Source organism: Alosa alosa, chromosome 6 (genome assembly GCF_017589495.1).
Source record: "Alosa alosa isolate M-15738 ecotype Scorff River chromosome 6, AALO_Geno_1.1, whole genome shotgun sequence".
Lineage (NCBI taxonomy): Eukaryota > Metazoa > Chordata > Actinopteri > Clupeiformes > Clupeidae > Alosa > Alosa alosa.
In genome coordinates this window covers 21,215,040-21,230,299 of record NC_063194.1, presented here as the reverse complement: position 1 = coordinate 21,230,299, position 15,260 = coordinate 21,215,040, and the positions used below count along the sequence as shown (strand labels likewise).

The window sequence follows — 15,260 nt, the reverse complement described above, 5'->3', positions numbered from 1 at the left end:
ATGTCAAGTGTGTCTCATGCACCTTCCCTCTTTAAGAACACAAATGTTGAGAAGCAAGTCTGTCAGACTCACAATGGCAGAAGACAACAACACCATTCAGTCATTCAGTGATGGAGAGAGAACACCGTTATCATCTCAATTTTTTTATCTCGCACAGGTTACAAACCCTCTCTTAAACTGAGACAAACAAATGGTTCTTGACAAAGCTTTTACTGTCAGTCAACAGCAGTGGAAGGACCCCCATCAGTGGAAGTTAAGATGCTGGGCCTTACAAGATTGATTCCCCTGCAGAAGGCACAGAAATGCCTATATAGCTCACAAGACAGACAGCTACTGTACTTTACTCGTGTTTTACAGAAAATATGAAATAAAGTATTGTTGCACTAAAATATGCCCTTCGAGAATCTTGTGTGTTTTCAGTTTCAGTGTGGGAATGAAGACACCAAGACTCACTAAGGGGTAATAGCTGTAATAATCTGCTGACCCTGTGGGATGTGGCTGATACAGTTACAGTATTGAGTGAAGAGGAAACATGCTCAGACCTGCTGATGTCCATGCAGTGGCTCCATAAGGCTTTTCACATTATGCTGAGCGACACCCAAAGGCATGGCACAGGTGTCGGATATGGGGAGGAGAATAAAACTGAAAAGGTGCACAAGCATAACTTACAATGCTGACAATGTGAAAATCAGTGTCCTTTAAAACACTATAAATCATTAGAAGCTGCTAAATTATTGCCTGAATTGGCTAATAAGGAACTTAGCAACACTATCATAATTTGACAGTAGCATCCCTCAACATACTACTATTTTTGATGTCTAAGTGCTGAAATCTGTTTCAGGCCAACTAAATCAGAAAAACAAAAACGTAGAATGAAGCCTTGGTCATATAACGTCAAAAGCATCAGATTACAGATTTAAATAAAAATTATTCAAATGAATAGAGAAATAACATCAAGTGGAAATGCCCACTCTGTGTAAGAGCTTATGAACAAAATCCACAAATGAAGCATTTGATGTCAAGATGCCCAGTGGATGTGTGAAAGTGCAACATACATATGGAGAGTATTCCAAATGATACCAAGATCCATGCACAGCCTGGTTAGGTGCAGGTAGATTGCAGGAACATACTTAAATAGCAAAAACTGAGATAGTTCTACCGCACACGGTTTTGACGTTTACTTAATTTTACAGCGTCCTCAGGATCGCTCAGGTATGGTCTGAGCTCTCAGGTGTGTCTTTAATTACCTTCTAGTCACATGACCAGTTGTTTGTAACGTCCATTTTAAATGCCAATATCCAATATTTTGCATCCAATAATACAAAACAAATTTGTCTGTTAATTGTTGATTGTATTTAACTGTTTATGGGAATATTGGATATTGGCATTTAAAATGGACGTTACAAACAACTGGTCATGTGACTAGAAGGTAATTAAAGACACACCTGAGAGCTCAGACCATACCTGAGCGAACCTGAGGACGCTGTATGCGAAACGCGTTGTTCGCTCTGAATAAAATTAAGTAAACGTCAAAACAGTGTGCGGGTAGAACTATCTCAATTTTTGATACATATGGAGAGCTTTATAACAACGTACAGAAATCTTTACATTTCATATTTCAGAAGTGCGACTTGATGAATCAAATGTTCCATAGCTCAGTATAGTGTAGTGTAGCTCGTTTCTTGTTGTTAAAGAAAATACTACAATCTGGAGACGTGGGTCATTTCATTCATGTCTTTTTATTCATATGTACAGTTTTGAGAAAAGGGTTGTCTACAGCTATACAACTTTTTATATAGGGTTTTTTTTTGTGTATGTGTGTGTGTGAGGGAGTCAACTAACCACTCAGCTGCAAGCACAAGGAAACACACCAATATTGATAAAAGGAAGAATTCAACATCATTTCAAAAATGAAAAGCCAGCTGAAGAGAAAAAAAAAAAATATATATAAGAAAAATCACTTCAACAATTTTACTTTTTTTATGAATCGATGCAAACAAAGCAGACATAATTCCTGAAAAGAGGGAAGCAGAAGACAGGCAACTGAGTGGTTAGCTAATTCGCTTAAAATGTGTTTAAAAAACTTTTTTTTTTCCTTTTCTTTGTCCCATAAATCTTTTTTTTTTTCCTGATTTTTGTTTTTGTCCAACATTTTGGTATAACTTTGAATATATGCTTAATTTTGTTTGCAAAATCACAATTGTCAAACTGTAAAAGAACAACTAGCTAAATTAAAAGTAAAAAAAAAGAAACGAAAACCGCAGGGAAAAAAACAAAACTATCTGACAAAATCATTTTTTTCTTAATTTTCTTGATTATTTTTCCTTTTTTTTCATATATATTTCATATTTTTTACAGGTATGTATTTGATTTTATTTAAAATAGGAGTAATACCCATTGCTACTGTTTGCACTGCCTATGCTAAGCTCCTGTAACAGAGAAAGAGGGTTGTTTTTCTTGGCCTGCTCAGGGGCGGGCCGCGGTTTTGGGGGAGCGCGCAGGGCACTGGCGTAGGACATGGTTGGGGTCTTGTGGGGCCCGGCGGGGCTGGGGCTGCCCCCTCCCCCCGGGTCTGGAGGGGTCTGCTTGCTGGGCAGCAGCGGAGGAAACTGTCCATGGTGCTGCAGAGACGCGGTGCTGGGTGGGTGCGAGGGCGTCTGGAGGACCTCCGTCTTCCCATGATCCTCGGCAGCATTCATGGCCTTAGTAACTGTGGAGAAGCGGGGAGGTTAGTTGTTGCATGGAATTAGTCAACAGCTTCACTACGCACCAGCAATCGCACAAAGCAGGGAACATTTCTTTACCGGACATTATCAGAAATGTTCAAAGCTGTTATATATAATTATCTATTTTCAAACACAGGAGTTTGTTAATCAGGCCCACGCCTGATTTCCCATGCAGTGCCTGAGAACATTTAGCCCGGTGTATGTGAACCAATTAGCAAACCATCATTGTATCCAAAATGACAGTGAGAATTACATAAGGAGTTATCACAGGGGTTCTAAAAGTTCTTCTGCACATGATAACGACTTCATAATACTCTGTGATTTCATTACGGACTTTTAGCAGAAACTATCAAACAGCAGGAGAAAGACATTAACACACAAGTGAACCTAACATGACAAGCACATCATATCTGAAGTGTGCTAGACGAATGCGAAGACGCGTGCTATCGGAACTCCCCCTATTACCGTCGGTCCCGTATTTCCGCCGTCTTGCGTGTATGTGTCACTTAATATCCATTTCTATACAAACCAAGACAGCGGACTCCTATAGAAACGCAACCACCCACAACATAGGTGTATCTAAATTAGCTATGTACCAAAAAATGACATTTTACCGTGACTCGAGGAGCTGTAAACAGTGTTGTAAGGCTGCGTGTACACAACCGCTTGGAGCTCCAGTGGAATTTTAATTTCACAACGAGAATTCTCGGCCCAACCGGCCCATGTGCCGTTGAAACGGGTGTAAATAGGCGACCCATCAGGCCAGCACTATAACTCCGAAGCGTGGTAAACAAAATCGATATTTCAGGCAGTAAATGCCCCCGTTAAGAACCAAACCAGATTTTGTTCAAATCTACACAACTATGGCTACTGAAAAATGTAAGGTTCATTTAGTAAATGTTATTTTGAAGTGTTAAAAAACATTGTCGTTTTAGAATTTTAGAATTGGTGATAATTGGGGGTGTTACGATACCTATGTTGTCCCTGTGTGGGGCCAGGGGGCTCGCTCCGTTGCATGGAATGTTGTGGATGGAGGCAGGGCCACTGGCGGGCCACAGCTCCGCAGGGGGGAACCGGCAGGGGGGCGCGGGGGGCTGGGGGTCCTGAGGGCTGTCGGGGTACGGCTGGGGAGAGCTGGACGAGATCCGCCGCTGGTACAGGGGCCGGCCGGGACCCCGTGGTTCATACTGCAGCGAGGAGAAGAGGGAAAGAGAGGAGGAGAACGAGAGGGAGAGAGAGAGAGAGAACAGGAGGGGGGGCATAGAGAGAGAGAGTGAATGGGTGGGGTGTGGATGAAGAGAGAGAAACAGAGAGAAGTTGAAAAGAGGCGTGAAAGCCATGGATAACGGGTGAGAAACAAAACACACCTTTAAGAGAAACATCTTAACACAAATCAACACTTCACCACAACTTTCTACACCTCGACTGGTGGGATGTCGCCATGGCGATGGGGAGTGGGTAGGCTTGATGCTCACATGGGAGCTTGACACAGACATGTATCTGCTTAAATCTGTGAGCTGCCACTGGGCTAGCAATCACACTCCAACACTGAAGTTATGCTTTGTAAAATGCTCTCTGTAGGCTCAGATACCTCCTCACCTGCCTCTGTGAGGGGAGGTAGGCTACAAAATTACCAAACTGAGACATTGAGTTTGGCACATGAAAACAGGTCTGGTGCACAGGTATGTGGTGGATTAACGATTTAGTGTTACAGGGTTTCTCACACCTTCTTAAACAACAAATTCAACAACTTTTCAAGGATTTTCAACACCCACTCGCTCGAATTCAAGGACCCAACATGGCATAGTTTGAGACAGATCAACTAACAGATCATTTTCTAACTAAATATATAAAGTCAAGCACTGTAATGATCACCCATGTCTGTTTATGTCTACCTTCACTGAAGGTTGGGTGGGCTGGAGCATGCCATCCAATAATCTCAAAGAAGATTCACACTCCAAAGTTTATTTTCGTTTTCTTTGCGCAGGAGGGGTCGCAACAAACGTTTTGACCACATGGCCTTCCTCAGTATCAGAGCACCATGTGGGCGAAATGTTTGTTGTGACCCCTGCTGCACAAAGAAAGAGAAAACAAACGCAGTAAAATATACTAGTAAAATATACAACTTATTTGTTTTTATCACACTCTGATAAATAAATATGATTAGCACATCAGTTTGTTCTTTACTGCCTCTACTCTAGACACAGTTAACACATATATGTGTGTGTGTGTGCGTGTTTGTACCTCTTCTAAGCTCTGCAGGGCAGTGTGTGTGGCCTGTTGCTGTTGCTGCTGTTGCTGCTGCAGCAGCAGGGGGCTGTGTTCGGGCCGAGGACCCTGCAGGCCCTGGAGGCCCAGTGGGGGCAGGCCGTGCTGGGGGCCCAACATGTGGCCCTGGGCCAGGCCCGGGTGGCCCCACGCCGCCTCCGGCAGCAGGTACTTCAGCGGCAGCGCGGCCGCCGGGTGGCCCGGGTGGTCCGGGGGCAGGGGGAAGGCCTGGTGGGGGCCGGCGTAGGCCTGCTGCAGGTCCGCGGCGCGGCCCGGAGGCTCCGGGTAGCCGTGGAAGGGACCGGCGGAGGAGGGGGAGGGCGGGGGGATGTCGCCCCGCACCTGCTGCTGCTGCTGCCGGTACTGCAGCAGGCGCGACTGAGGCGGGGGCATGTCGGAGGGGTCACGCTGCTGCTGTTGATGCTGCTGTTGCTGATGCTGTTGTTGTTGGTGGTGGTGTTGTTGGTGGTGCTGTTGTTGTTGGTGGTGCTGTTGTTGTTGGTGGTGCTGTTGGTGATGATGTTGTTGTTGTTGGTGGTGCTGCTGCTGCTGCTCGTAGTGCTCCTGTGCGGACATCTCACGCAGCAGCCCAGGGTACCTGCTGTGACAGCGGCACAGAGGAGAAGTAGTCAGACACACACACGCAGGGAAACACCCATACCACACTGAAGAATCTAGTGCACACTGGCATCAGCAGGTTACTCGACACCACTGAATGGAATGAATGCAATGGAATTATGAATGTATTTATAGCTTAAAATGTTTTCGGTACATAACCAATTATACCCAATTACCACCACCAGTGGAACACAGAAACCAAGCTCGGACACAAAAACAAGCAAGCTTTCCAGCTATTTTTTATTCAGATGCACTCCTCCAAAAACCACCTCAATCTTTCTAGAATTACTCATTCTTTTCAAATAGAGCTGTTGTTTTCCTTTCATTTGATTTTGCCCTGCCCAAGACTTTGCCTATGGTTAGTCCTGTCAGGTCCATTCCTGGAGGAAGTGACCATGTTCCTGCACGCCTGGCCTTTGCACACGGCGTCTGTATTGTTTTTTGTATTTTTTTGATGAATTGACAGATAAATATGGCCTCACACTGTGTCAATCGGAATCGGAAACGTCAAAAGAGGTTTGATTTTCTGTGCTTTTCCCATCCATATAGCCTCAGTGAATGGGGCATCCTACTGCAGGGGTGACCATGTCTGTGCTCACCTGGTGAGTGGCCCTCTGGGTCCGTCCTCTTCTGACGGGGGCGGCAGGCCCCAGCCGGTGCGGATGAGCGGGTGTGGGAGCCGCATGCCGGGCTGGCCCAGGTGGGAGAGGGGCTGCAGGGGGAAGGCAGCCGCCGCCACGCCTGGGGGCAGGAAAGGGCCCGGCTCACCCCACTGGCCCAGACGAGCCTGCTGGGACATCAGCTCCAGACTGGACGAGCCCTGGGAGTCTGGGGAGACACAGAGAGAGAGAGGGTCAGAGACAAGGTTGGTGAAGAGCTATGCACAAAAAGCCTCAGAGAGAGAGAGAGAGAGAGAGAGAGAGAGAGAGAGAGAGAGAGAGAGAGAGAGAGAGAGAGGGAGAGAGAGAGACAGAGAGAGAGAGACAGAGGGAGATAGTGACATCTTTCGCTAGCAACAGCCTGGCTAAAACCAGAACAAGGGCTGCGGAGCTCCAGGGAGATGCCGTGCGAGACGCTGTGTGCTTGAGAGTAATCACATGTGTGAAAGCCCAGATTACAAGAGCAAAACAACCCCAGAGTCCCTTTCAAGCACTAACCCCAATCACACTGCCGCCCTAACAAGTTAACGAGAAATGCTAATGAGCAAAACCAGATGTTTGGGATACAGAATACATTGGTTGAGCATCCTGATTAAAATCCCAGCTGTATTGCCTTAGATATTTTTGATTAGATCATAATATTATACATAACATGTTGAAGTAGAAAATTAGATTTTGATATTCTGATCAGTCAGGCCATGAAAAGACGTTGTGGAGAAGATATTTGAAAAAACATAGGAGGCTTACCCAGTCCCTCGACCAGTCCTGAGTCCAGACTGTCCTCCCCGTAGCTGTTGACGTGCATGTTCTGATGGTGTGTGTGTGCGTGCTGCTGGTGTGTGTGTTGGGCGTGTGCGTGCTGGACCGCGGCCAGCTGCTGGGGCTGTGGTTGTGCCCCGGCGGCCGCTGCTGACGGCTGCATGGCTCTCAGCGCCCCCTTGAGCTCCTCGGGCACGGCGGACTGCTCGGACGCGTCCCCCTCCAGGCCCGGCGACTGCAGCCTCGCTGGGAGGGGAAGAATGAGGCGGCAAGCTTAGGCCCGGCGCTGGGCGGGGAAGGGGGGGCCCTGGTGGGGTGGCATCCTCATCTGGCCCTGGTGGCGCGGGAGACCGTAGGGCGGCTGCTGTTGCTGCTGCTGGGGTGGAGGCTGCTGCTGCTGCTGCTGCTGCTGCTGGAACTGCTGGCTGGCGCCGGCGGCTGCAGCCGCGTGAGGAGGGGGGAAGGCGGGTGGTGGTGGTGGTGGTGGTGCGGGGGCAGGTGGTGCTGGGAGGCCAGGTGGGGGAAGCCCATGGGCCTCTGGGGGCCGGTGGCCGGGCCGGAGGGGGGCTCCTTGCGGAGGAGGCGGCCGCCGGGGAAGCCCAGGGGGCCCACGGCTTCAGGGCTCCTGTTGGGCCCTTGGTCAGACTCGCCCTGTAAGAGGATACAATGGTTACCGACAGAGCACTGGTCACACACAGGCACAGGGATGGAGGGATGTGGGGAGGGGTGTGGGGAGGGATGTGGGGAGATGTATGGTATAATGGAGGGGTGTGGGAGAGTGCCCACCTGTTTGTCCTTCTGTTCAGGAGCTTTCCTCTCTGGGGTCAGGAGGCGCCCATGCTCCACCTTCCCATTCATGTCCATTTTACCTGGAAAGTGGATACACATGCAAACTGTTAATCGCCTTTTAAACAACAACCGGAATCTAGCCGGGATAAGGGCTCCTGTCGAACAGAGTGTAATAATACCCAAGGGCATGTTGCTATATTTATATGTGATGTGAAAGGTGTTACTATAGGAGATGGTGTTAGTCTAAGTGTCAACGCTACATGCTACATGTGACTGAGGCTAGAGTACATACTAGTGATTACCGGTAGTATTTTAATTAATTAATTTTTTTTAGATTATGTTCCCACGGAAACTGTCACCATAGGAACAGACAGAGCCCAGTGACAGCAAGAGCTACAGTGGGAACTGGTATTGTGTGTACCAGTGTGCCTGTCTTGACTGATAGGAGTGATGGGATTAGCTCTTTGAAAGAATGCGCCTTCCCAGTCTTTCTTTGTAGTGCTTTGCCATATATTTCAAACATCCAATAGACCGTTTTACTGCCTACGTATAAGTATGCGCATGCATTTTTCAGGAAAGTGATGTGCCACCCCATTCATTCACACGAAGAAGAGGAAACTACAGAGTTTTGAATGCTGATTTAGAAGTGTATCTAGCATGAAAATGTCCAGTTGTTGCGTGTTCGGCTGTCAGAATCGCTACTCTACCAACAGCGGACTGACATTTTATCGAACATTTGACATGACTCCGTTGCCAAAATGTGCGCGCATCCACACCTACGTAATCACTGTTTACAAACTGCAAAAGGGTCCATAACCAACAGTAAGAAGGTAGCACCAGACACAGGTCTTCAGGACAAAATGCACTAATTTGTACGGTGAAAGTGTTGCTGCTACATTCTTCCTTTAGTATTAAGAACGTATAGAAATGACCAGAGCTCAGGTGTGAGTGTACCTGCAGTTCCGGCGTCCTGCAGCAGCTCCTTGTCGGTGCTGGACTGGGCGGTGAGTCCGAGGGGTGAGGGGTGGCTGAGTCCGTAGAGGCCCGGGGAGGCCCGGCTGGTGGGCTGGCGCAGGTTCAGGTTGTAGGCGGCCATGGCCGCCTGGTGGTTGATCAGCCGGGGGTCCATGGGGAAGCGGCTCTGGTAGCCCGGCCAGGGGAGCTGGGAGCCAGGGAAGAAGATGAGGCTTTAAAATCAAGACAGTCTGCACAAAAGAAAATATTCTAGGAAAGCTGATCTGTCTGGAGTCTTGCTCCACAGACACTACTATCTAGTCTTACAGTGTAGATAAGTCAAATTCAGAAAGCTGTATGAAGATCTAGTAACTGAGACTTGTTGCTAATATTACAGTTTACTATGTTAACCTGACATTTGTGTCTATGTGTTTTTGTGTTAAATATCCCACTGCCGTATACCTAATTGCACCCACCACAAATAAAGTGATTAATTGATCTACTGACCTCTCCATGGTTGGCTGTACTTACGGGTAAAGGCATGGGCATGACCATGTTGGCCCCGTACACTGCAGGCACGTAGAGGATGGAGGCCCCCGTGTGGGGGTCCACTCTCTGGACCGGGCTGGGGGACTTCCCTGCTGAGCCTGCCGCACCCCCACCGGCCACTGGGGGGGTGAACGCCTGGATGGGGTTCCCCATGAGAACAGCAGCACTGGGCTGAACTATAGAGGGCGAGGGAGAGAGGGAGGGAGGGAGGGAGGGAGAAAGAAGGGAAAGAGAGGAAATGAAAGAGAGGAAAGGGGGCAGACATAAAGACAGAGAAAGGGGGGGTCGGTGAGGGATGAATAGAGGGTTCCAGAGAAGAATACAGAGAGAAATATTGAGTGAAAAACAGGTCAGAGCATGTTAGCCGGTGGGAGGCCAAGAGAGGCCCTGGGACCAACATAAACAACCAGAGGAGAGGCTCCTCTTCCCAGTCCTTCACAAACACTCCACCAGATGCTTTAGGGAGCACTTCAACCAGTCTTACACACACACTTGCACTAATGGTGCTAATGAGAGTCATTTGGACGAGTAGTAGTTTCATCATGTGCTGTTCTGTTTACGCTCAACCTCTCCAACTCTCAAAGGCCCAGGAGGCCCGCACTTAACCACCGCTTCAAACCTCTCTTTATCTATCTCTCTCTCTCTCTGCTCTCCTTCCTTCTGCCTCAGCGATCTCTCCATGGCTGCAATGCAAACGGATGACCTTGATTCCGGGTGACAGCAGAGGTTTGGAAGCGTTCTAATAAGATCACACCCAAAAATGTTGCTGTTGACGCTGAAGCGTCGCTCTATTGACCATTACGCGTGGATACGCCATTACTGAGGAAATGCTCTCCGGTGCCTTTGAAGGAAACCTGTGCCTTTGAAGTAGTCCCACTCACCTGACTACTTCAGGACTAGAGGACGAGATTAGAGGTTTTCTGTCGCATCAGTAATGGGTGACTCCACAAAGAAATATCTGACTGAACTGGCAAAATTTCAACTTAAACCATCTACACTGTGCAGCCTAAATAGTCCATTTATAGGTGTCAGTTGATATTAAATGTTAGAGAGAGAGAGAGAGAGAGAGAGAGAGAGAGAGAGAGAGAGATGTGTCATCCATGGCTAGTTCCTGCCATGGTTAGTTCCTTACCGAATCCCTCCGGTGGGAAGTGCTCCGAGTGGTTTGCCATCGTCCCTTTGGCCTGCAGAAGAGCAGACAGGAAATGGGTCAGAGATACAGCGGTCATGAGGTCACAGGGGCAGCAGCAGACAGGCACCCTACTTCTGTCACAACATGGCAGCAGTGCTAAGGCAAAATGACAGCGCCCCTACAGGTCGCGTTACTGGGGGAGCGGGTAGATTGGGATGGAGGGATTGAATGTGACACAGAACGTTCCCGAGCGCCTGATCCTCCACCCAGTTTGGGTTTGGCTGGGGTGGTGCAGAGCCATACAGAGAGAGAGTTCGGCAACTAGGGAATCGAATGAGACCAATATTTCTATAAGGGCCTTTTACATATTGACAAAAAGTTGATAACATTTATATGCCTGTGAATGGTGATAAATAAGCCATTTATTTCAACATAGCATATTCGCCCAATAGGGTTACACTGTTGGTATCCAACATGGCGCCCATGCTTTCAGTTGGTCAAACTCTTTCTGTACGGCTCCTGGGTGATGGTGGTGGTGTTGACCGTTTTTGCTTGGGTGTGTCCACTGGAGTTGGGCTACTTTTTTGGGGACGGGGGCCTGGAGCTATGAGATGCCTGCACCGCCTCAGTCAATCAGACAAAATGTGGTACTATTTGCTAAAGTGACCATTCCAATGAGAACTTGGGCATGCTAGGGTTAACCTGGCAATAGCCAGATGAATTTCGTCTCATCCATCTGGAACCGATCCATTGAAGTGTTGCTTCAGAAGGCTGGGCCTAATCAAAAAATGCTTGCATATGATTGAATAAGCCACTTATCATGGTACTTCAACCACTCACATCGAAGCCAACCTGTGACGCTAATAACAGACTCACAGTCGCTTCTACGCTATGTCACATCTATGAAACTCCCGCCTAAGGCCCTGATTGGCTAAACCATAAAGTTGGTTGGAGAAATCACTCTCAATGGAAGAGGTCCCAGATGGATGTGAGTGAAGCTAGGCGGAGCTAAACGGAACGACATTCATCTGGCTAGGGTCAGGTTATGCTAGGGTGGCAGTGCTAGAGTTCGAGACTTCACCTCAGGTATGCAGCGTTGGCCTGAAATTAGGGATGTGCAACATTGGATTTCAACAATTTTCTAGCCTATTGCCAATGCAAATACTGATATATACAAATGTATCTAGAATGAAACATTCGCTGCCATTGTGATGCCCTATTTGTTGCAGATACAGGCCCATTTCCTTTCATTCTTTAACTTTCAAGAAATCTGGACATCATGACTCATGCGCGAGGTGTCCGTCTGAGTATCACCTTGGGTGGCGAGTGCTGGTGTTTGCTGGAGGCCTGCTGCGGCGGGGGCAGGGGCCGCAGGGCGCGGGGGATGAACTCGGGGGCCAGAGGGTTGAGCACATACGTCTTCTTCAGCTCCAGGGCCTCCAGCTGGGCCTTGATCTGCTCAAAGGTGATGCCGTGCAGACTGCTGTTGTCATGGCAGATGGAGATGAACGTCTCCCAGAACTTCCTGTAAAGGTTGGAACACACACACACACGCAATTGAGCACATGAAAACACAGTGATGTATGCATAATTGTTTAAGATGAGGGTTTGGCCAGTTCCCTACACATCCCTATGGAAAGGGTTGATGGGTATATTGAATTAGACCAAACGGAGGCGTTTTAGCGAAGTTAAGGTATGAGCTACACCAGGTGCGTAACTGAAGCGTTCCGTTTGCGATGCGTAATATCCATTTTAGAAGAATGGTCTATTTTTTTCGAACCTACGCCCTACTGTCACGTCTGGTGTAGCTACTTCCATTGATTATAATGGAAGCTAATTGTTGCAGCAGACGCAACGCGAACGGAACGCTTCAGTTACGCGCCTGGTGTAGCTCAGCCCTAACCCTGGAGGAGGTGCCCTGAGTGCCGTCTGCACATATCATCCGAGGGAGGCTGCTTAGCAACTGACCGACAGTGGTGCTTGAGGGGTTAAGAGAGACAAGCCTCCCACCACCACTCCCTATCCCGCTCTCTTTCTCTCTCTTTCTCTCACTTTTCTCCCTCCATCTCTCTCTCAAAACACACCAGTCTGTGCAATCAGATACAGGGTACGCACAGAGCACGATTAAAATAACGCTGGCAAAAGAGAAACTGCGAAAAAGCTCCTCGTCTTGCCAGAACAGAGAGGTCGGGTCTTGCGCCCACTCAACAAGGGAAGTTAATGTATAAATGACAAGTAATCAGATGGAGGGGGAAAAAAGGCAGAAAAAAAGAAAATAAAAGAATGGTAAAAACAAGTGAGCGCTGCTCCTCCAAACACGCGGATTGACTTAATTGCCAGGGCAATGCGATTGACATTTCCTGCGGTCTGGGCCTCTGCGATTGGCTGAACGTGAGGTAGTCTCCATGGAGACAGCAAAGAGCTGCAGCTGTGAAAAGGAGAGCGAGCGAGCGAACGAGCGAGAGAGGGATGAAGAGAGAGAGCGAACGAGAGAGAAAGAGAGTAAGAAATAGAGGGAGAGAGATATGGAGCCTGAGAGAGAGTGACATGAAGGGAGCCTGTTGCTTTTTGCGGTGGATCGGTGAGGGTCTCTCACCTTCCCACTAGCGACAAGCGCTAGCTCCCGAAGTGGGAGCAATGCTGGCATCAGCACAAACAAGACAGGCCACAAGTGCCCGGCAAAACCGCTCCCCCGCACTCCACCTGTTTATGGCAGTCTAACTCACTCTGTGTGTGTGTGTGTGTGTGTGTGTGTGTGTGCTCATGAGCGTGTTCTGGTAGTAGTTTGCTTCATCATCTTTAGCGGGCAGATTCGGCGTGACATTTCCAATCCAGTGCAATAACACACACACTCAAAACAGCCTGCAGACACACTCCGCCGTGGCTTCGTGTGCTGTGGAAATGCCAGCTTCACAGCTGCGGGAGGAACTGCCGCTCGATACCACAGTGTGAAGCAACAGCACAAGTCCACCACACTGAGAAAAGGAAAAGACACACTGACCTCGGCACAGGTGATGACCAATACAAAGAGATAAGAGAGAAAATAGACTCGTGGGAATAAGAACAATTTGGAGTTTGGGTTTTGGATTATTTTTTTGAGTGGGTGCAATGCTCAATTCCAATCGGTACAACACTTTACTTGCAGATCCTCACTTTGAGCTGGTTAAATCAAGACTTTTTTTTCAGAGCACAGAGCATAGAGCTTTGTAGATTCTGAACAACGTTTATGCAACACATTCAAGCACTATTAATCTACCCCTCCATTTTGTGAAGAGAAATCAAACATTTCCAAATACTTGGCTAGATACTAAGTCCACACTAATTAATCTACTTCAAACTGTAGTACATTCTGGTACAGCAAAAGCATGCATTCTGTGGTTGTGTGTGTGTGTGTGTGTGTGTGTGTGTGTGTGTGTGTGTGTGTGTGTGTGTATTGGGTAGTCTTACCTGCAGCGCCCCACCGAGCAGAGAGCAATGGGGTCTCCCACCACGGCCACAAGGGACTGGGCTCGGGTGATGGCTGTGTTGAGCAGCTTGTAGTTGGACAGGAAGCCGTAGTCCAGGTCCTCGGTGGAGTCTTCCACCAGCTGCTCCTTGCGCTTGATGGCCGTCTGCTTGTGCTTGCAGGTGTGGCGCGTGCGCACCGTGCTCAGGAACAGCACCCGAAACTGCTTGCCTGTAGCGGGAAGGGCAGGGTCAAACGGCAAAGGTCAGCAGGTAGTCCAGACAAAGGCACACCCAAACGCTCCTACTCAGACTGGCTATGAACTAAGGCATCTTAAAGAGGGCTAAAAAGGGCCGTTCACTGCCTCACTGGAGAATTGTTGAAATAACTGCACACTGTAGACATGTTTGTATGTGTGACTACGTCTCCATTGCTATATGACCTACATATATAATAGAATATATTTATGTAAGAGTCAAGAAAATACACCCTCAGAATAAATGTATGTGTGTGTTCATATCTGAGCCTGAGTGACCTCTGTGGGACACACGTTGAGCATATGTAGCGTGAGCATTTAGGATTCCTCTATCAAACGGAATGTGTGTGTGTGTGTCCGTGTCTCACCCTGCACGTTCAGCACCCTCTCCACGCTGACGTCGTGCATCCGCTTCTTGCGCAGCTCGGCGCGGATGCGGAACACCTGGTCAGCGTAGGGCGACACCACGCCGATGCTGCCCTCGTCCAGCTTGCCCCAGGCCACCGGCCACTTCCGCCGCATCTCCTCCACGCGCTCCACAATCTCAAACACCTGGAGACGAGGCACACGGTCAGAAACGCACAGAACAGGACAATCCAACTCACAAATATGTCACATGGAAGCACACACAGTCACATAGAAACATGTGAGTTATGCTGAATTTACTGCATCCTGTTCACAGATGGTACTGTAATGATGCCTGTTGATCAGTGTAAGAGGCCACGGTGACAGAGTATCTGTGCGCATCTACTTGAGTAAGTGGCACATCTGTGTCTTTTTGTGAACATCTCAAAGACAAAAGGAGTGTGGTGCGTCATCCCAGTGGAGTGGCTGACACAGCTTCTCAAGACCGCTCAGTCAGAGCCATTTTAACCAGCGCCGACACACTCCCAAAAAGGCTAATGTGCAGAGTGCATTACTCCCTCAAACAATAGGGGCTGATGAATGCCAGCTCTCCCACTGAGAGCCCTACATGTAGCCTAGGCAGGACAACAGCCATTTTAACCCATTTCACCTGTGTGTGTCCGTCTAAGCAAATGCTTGTGACTCATACCGCTACATCTCGTTCAGACCCACTCCAAGTCAAGTATGTGTGTGTTCATGA

At 48.4% G+C, this 15,260-nt stretch overlaps 1 protein-coding gene across 1 annotated transcript in view; it reads right to left on the bottom strand.

Moving 5' to 3' along the window:
- Nucleotides 1-1,720: 1,720 nt before the first annotated feature.
- Nucleotides 1,721-15,260, bottom strand: part of helz (helicase with zinc finger) — a 37,917-nt gene continuing 24,377 nt past the window's right edge. Inside the window, exons 20-32 of the mRNA XM_048245483.1 lie at nucleotides 14,524-14,707; nucleotides 13,902-14,130; nucleotides 11,769-11,979; nucleotides 10,455-10,506; nucleotides 9,305-9,498; nucleotides 8,774-8,981; nucleotides 7,817-7,899; nucleotides 7,430-7,681; nucleotides 7,019-7,301; nucleotides 6,212-6,440; nucleotides 4,971-5,595; nucleotides 3,700-3,913; nucleotides 1,721-2,710 (exon numbers count right to left, since the gene is read on the bottom strand). Coding sequence (XP_048101440.1) covers nucleotides 2,373-2,710; nucleotides 3,700-3,913; nucleotides 4,971-5,595; nucleotides 6,212-6,440; nucleotides 7,019-7,301; nucleotides 7,430-7,681; nucleotides 7,817-7,899; nucleotides 8,774-8,981; nucleotides 9,305-9,498; nucleotides 10,455-10,506; nucleotides 11,769-11,979; nucleotides 13,902-14,130; nucleotides 14,524-14,707 — 3,102 coding nt within the window. The 3' untranslated portion in view covers nucleotides 1,721-2,372. The remainder of the gene's footprint in view (nucleotides 2,711-3,699; nucleotides 3,914-4,970; nucleotides 5,596-6,211; nucleotides 6,441-7,018; nucleotides 7,302-7,429; nucleotides 7,682-7,816; nucleotides 7,900-8,773; nucleotides 8,982-9,304; nucleotides 9,499-10,454; nucleotides 10,507-11,768; nucleotides 11,980-13,901; nucleotides 14,131-14,523; nucleotides 14,708-15,260) is intronic.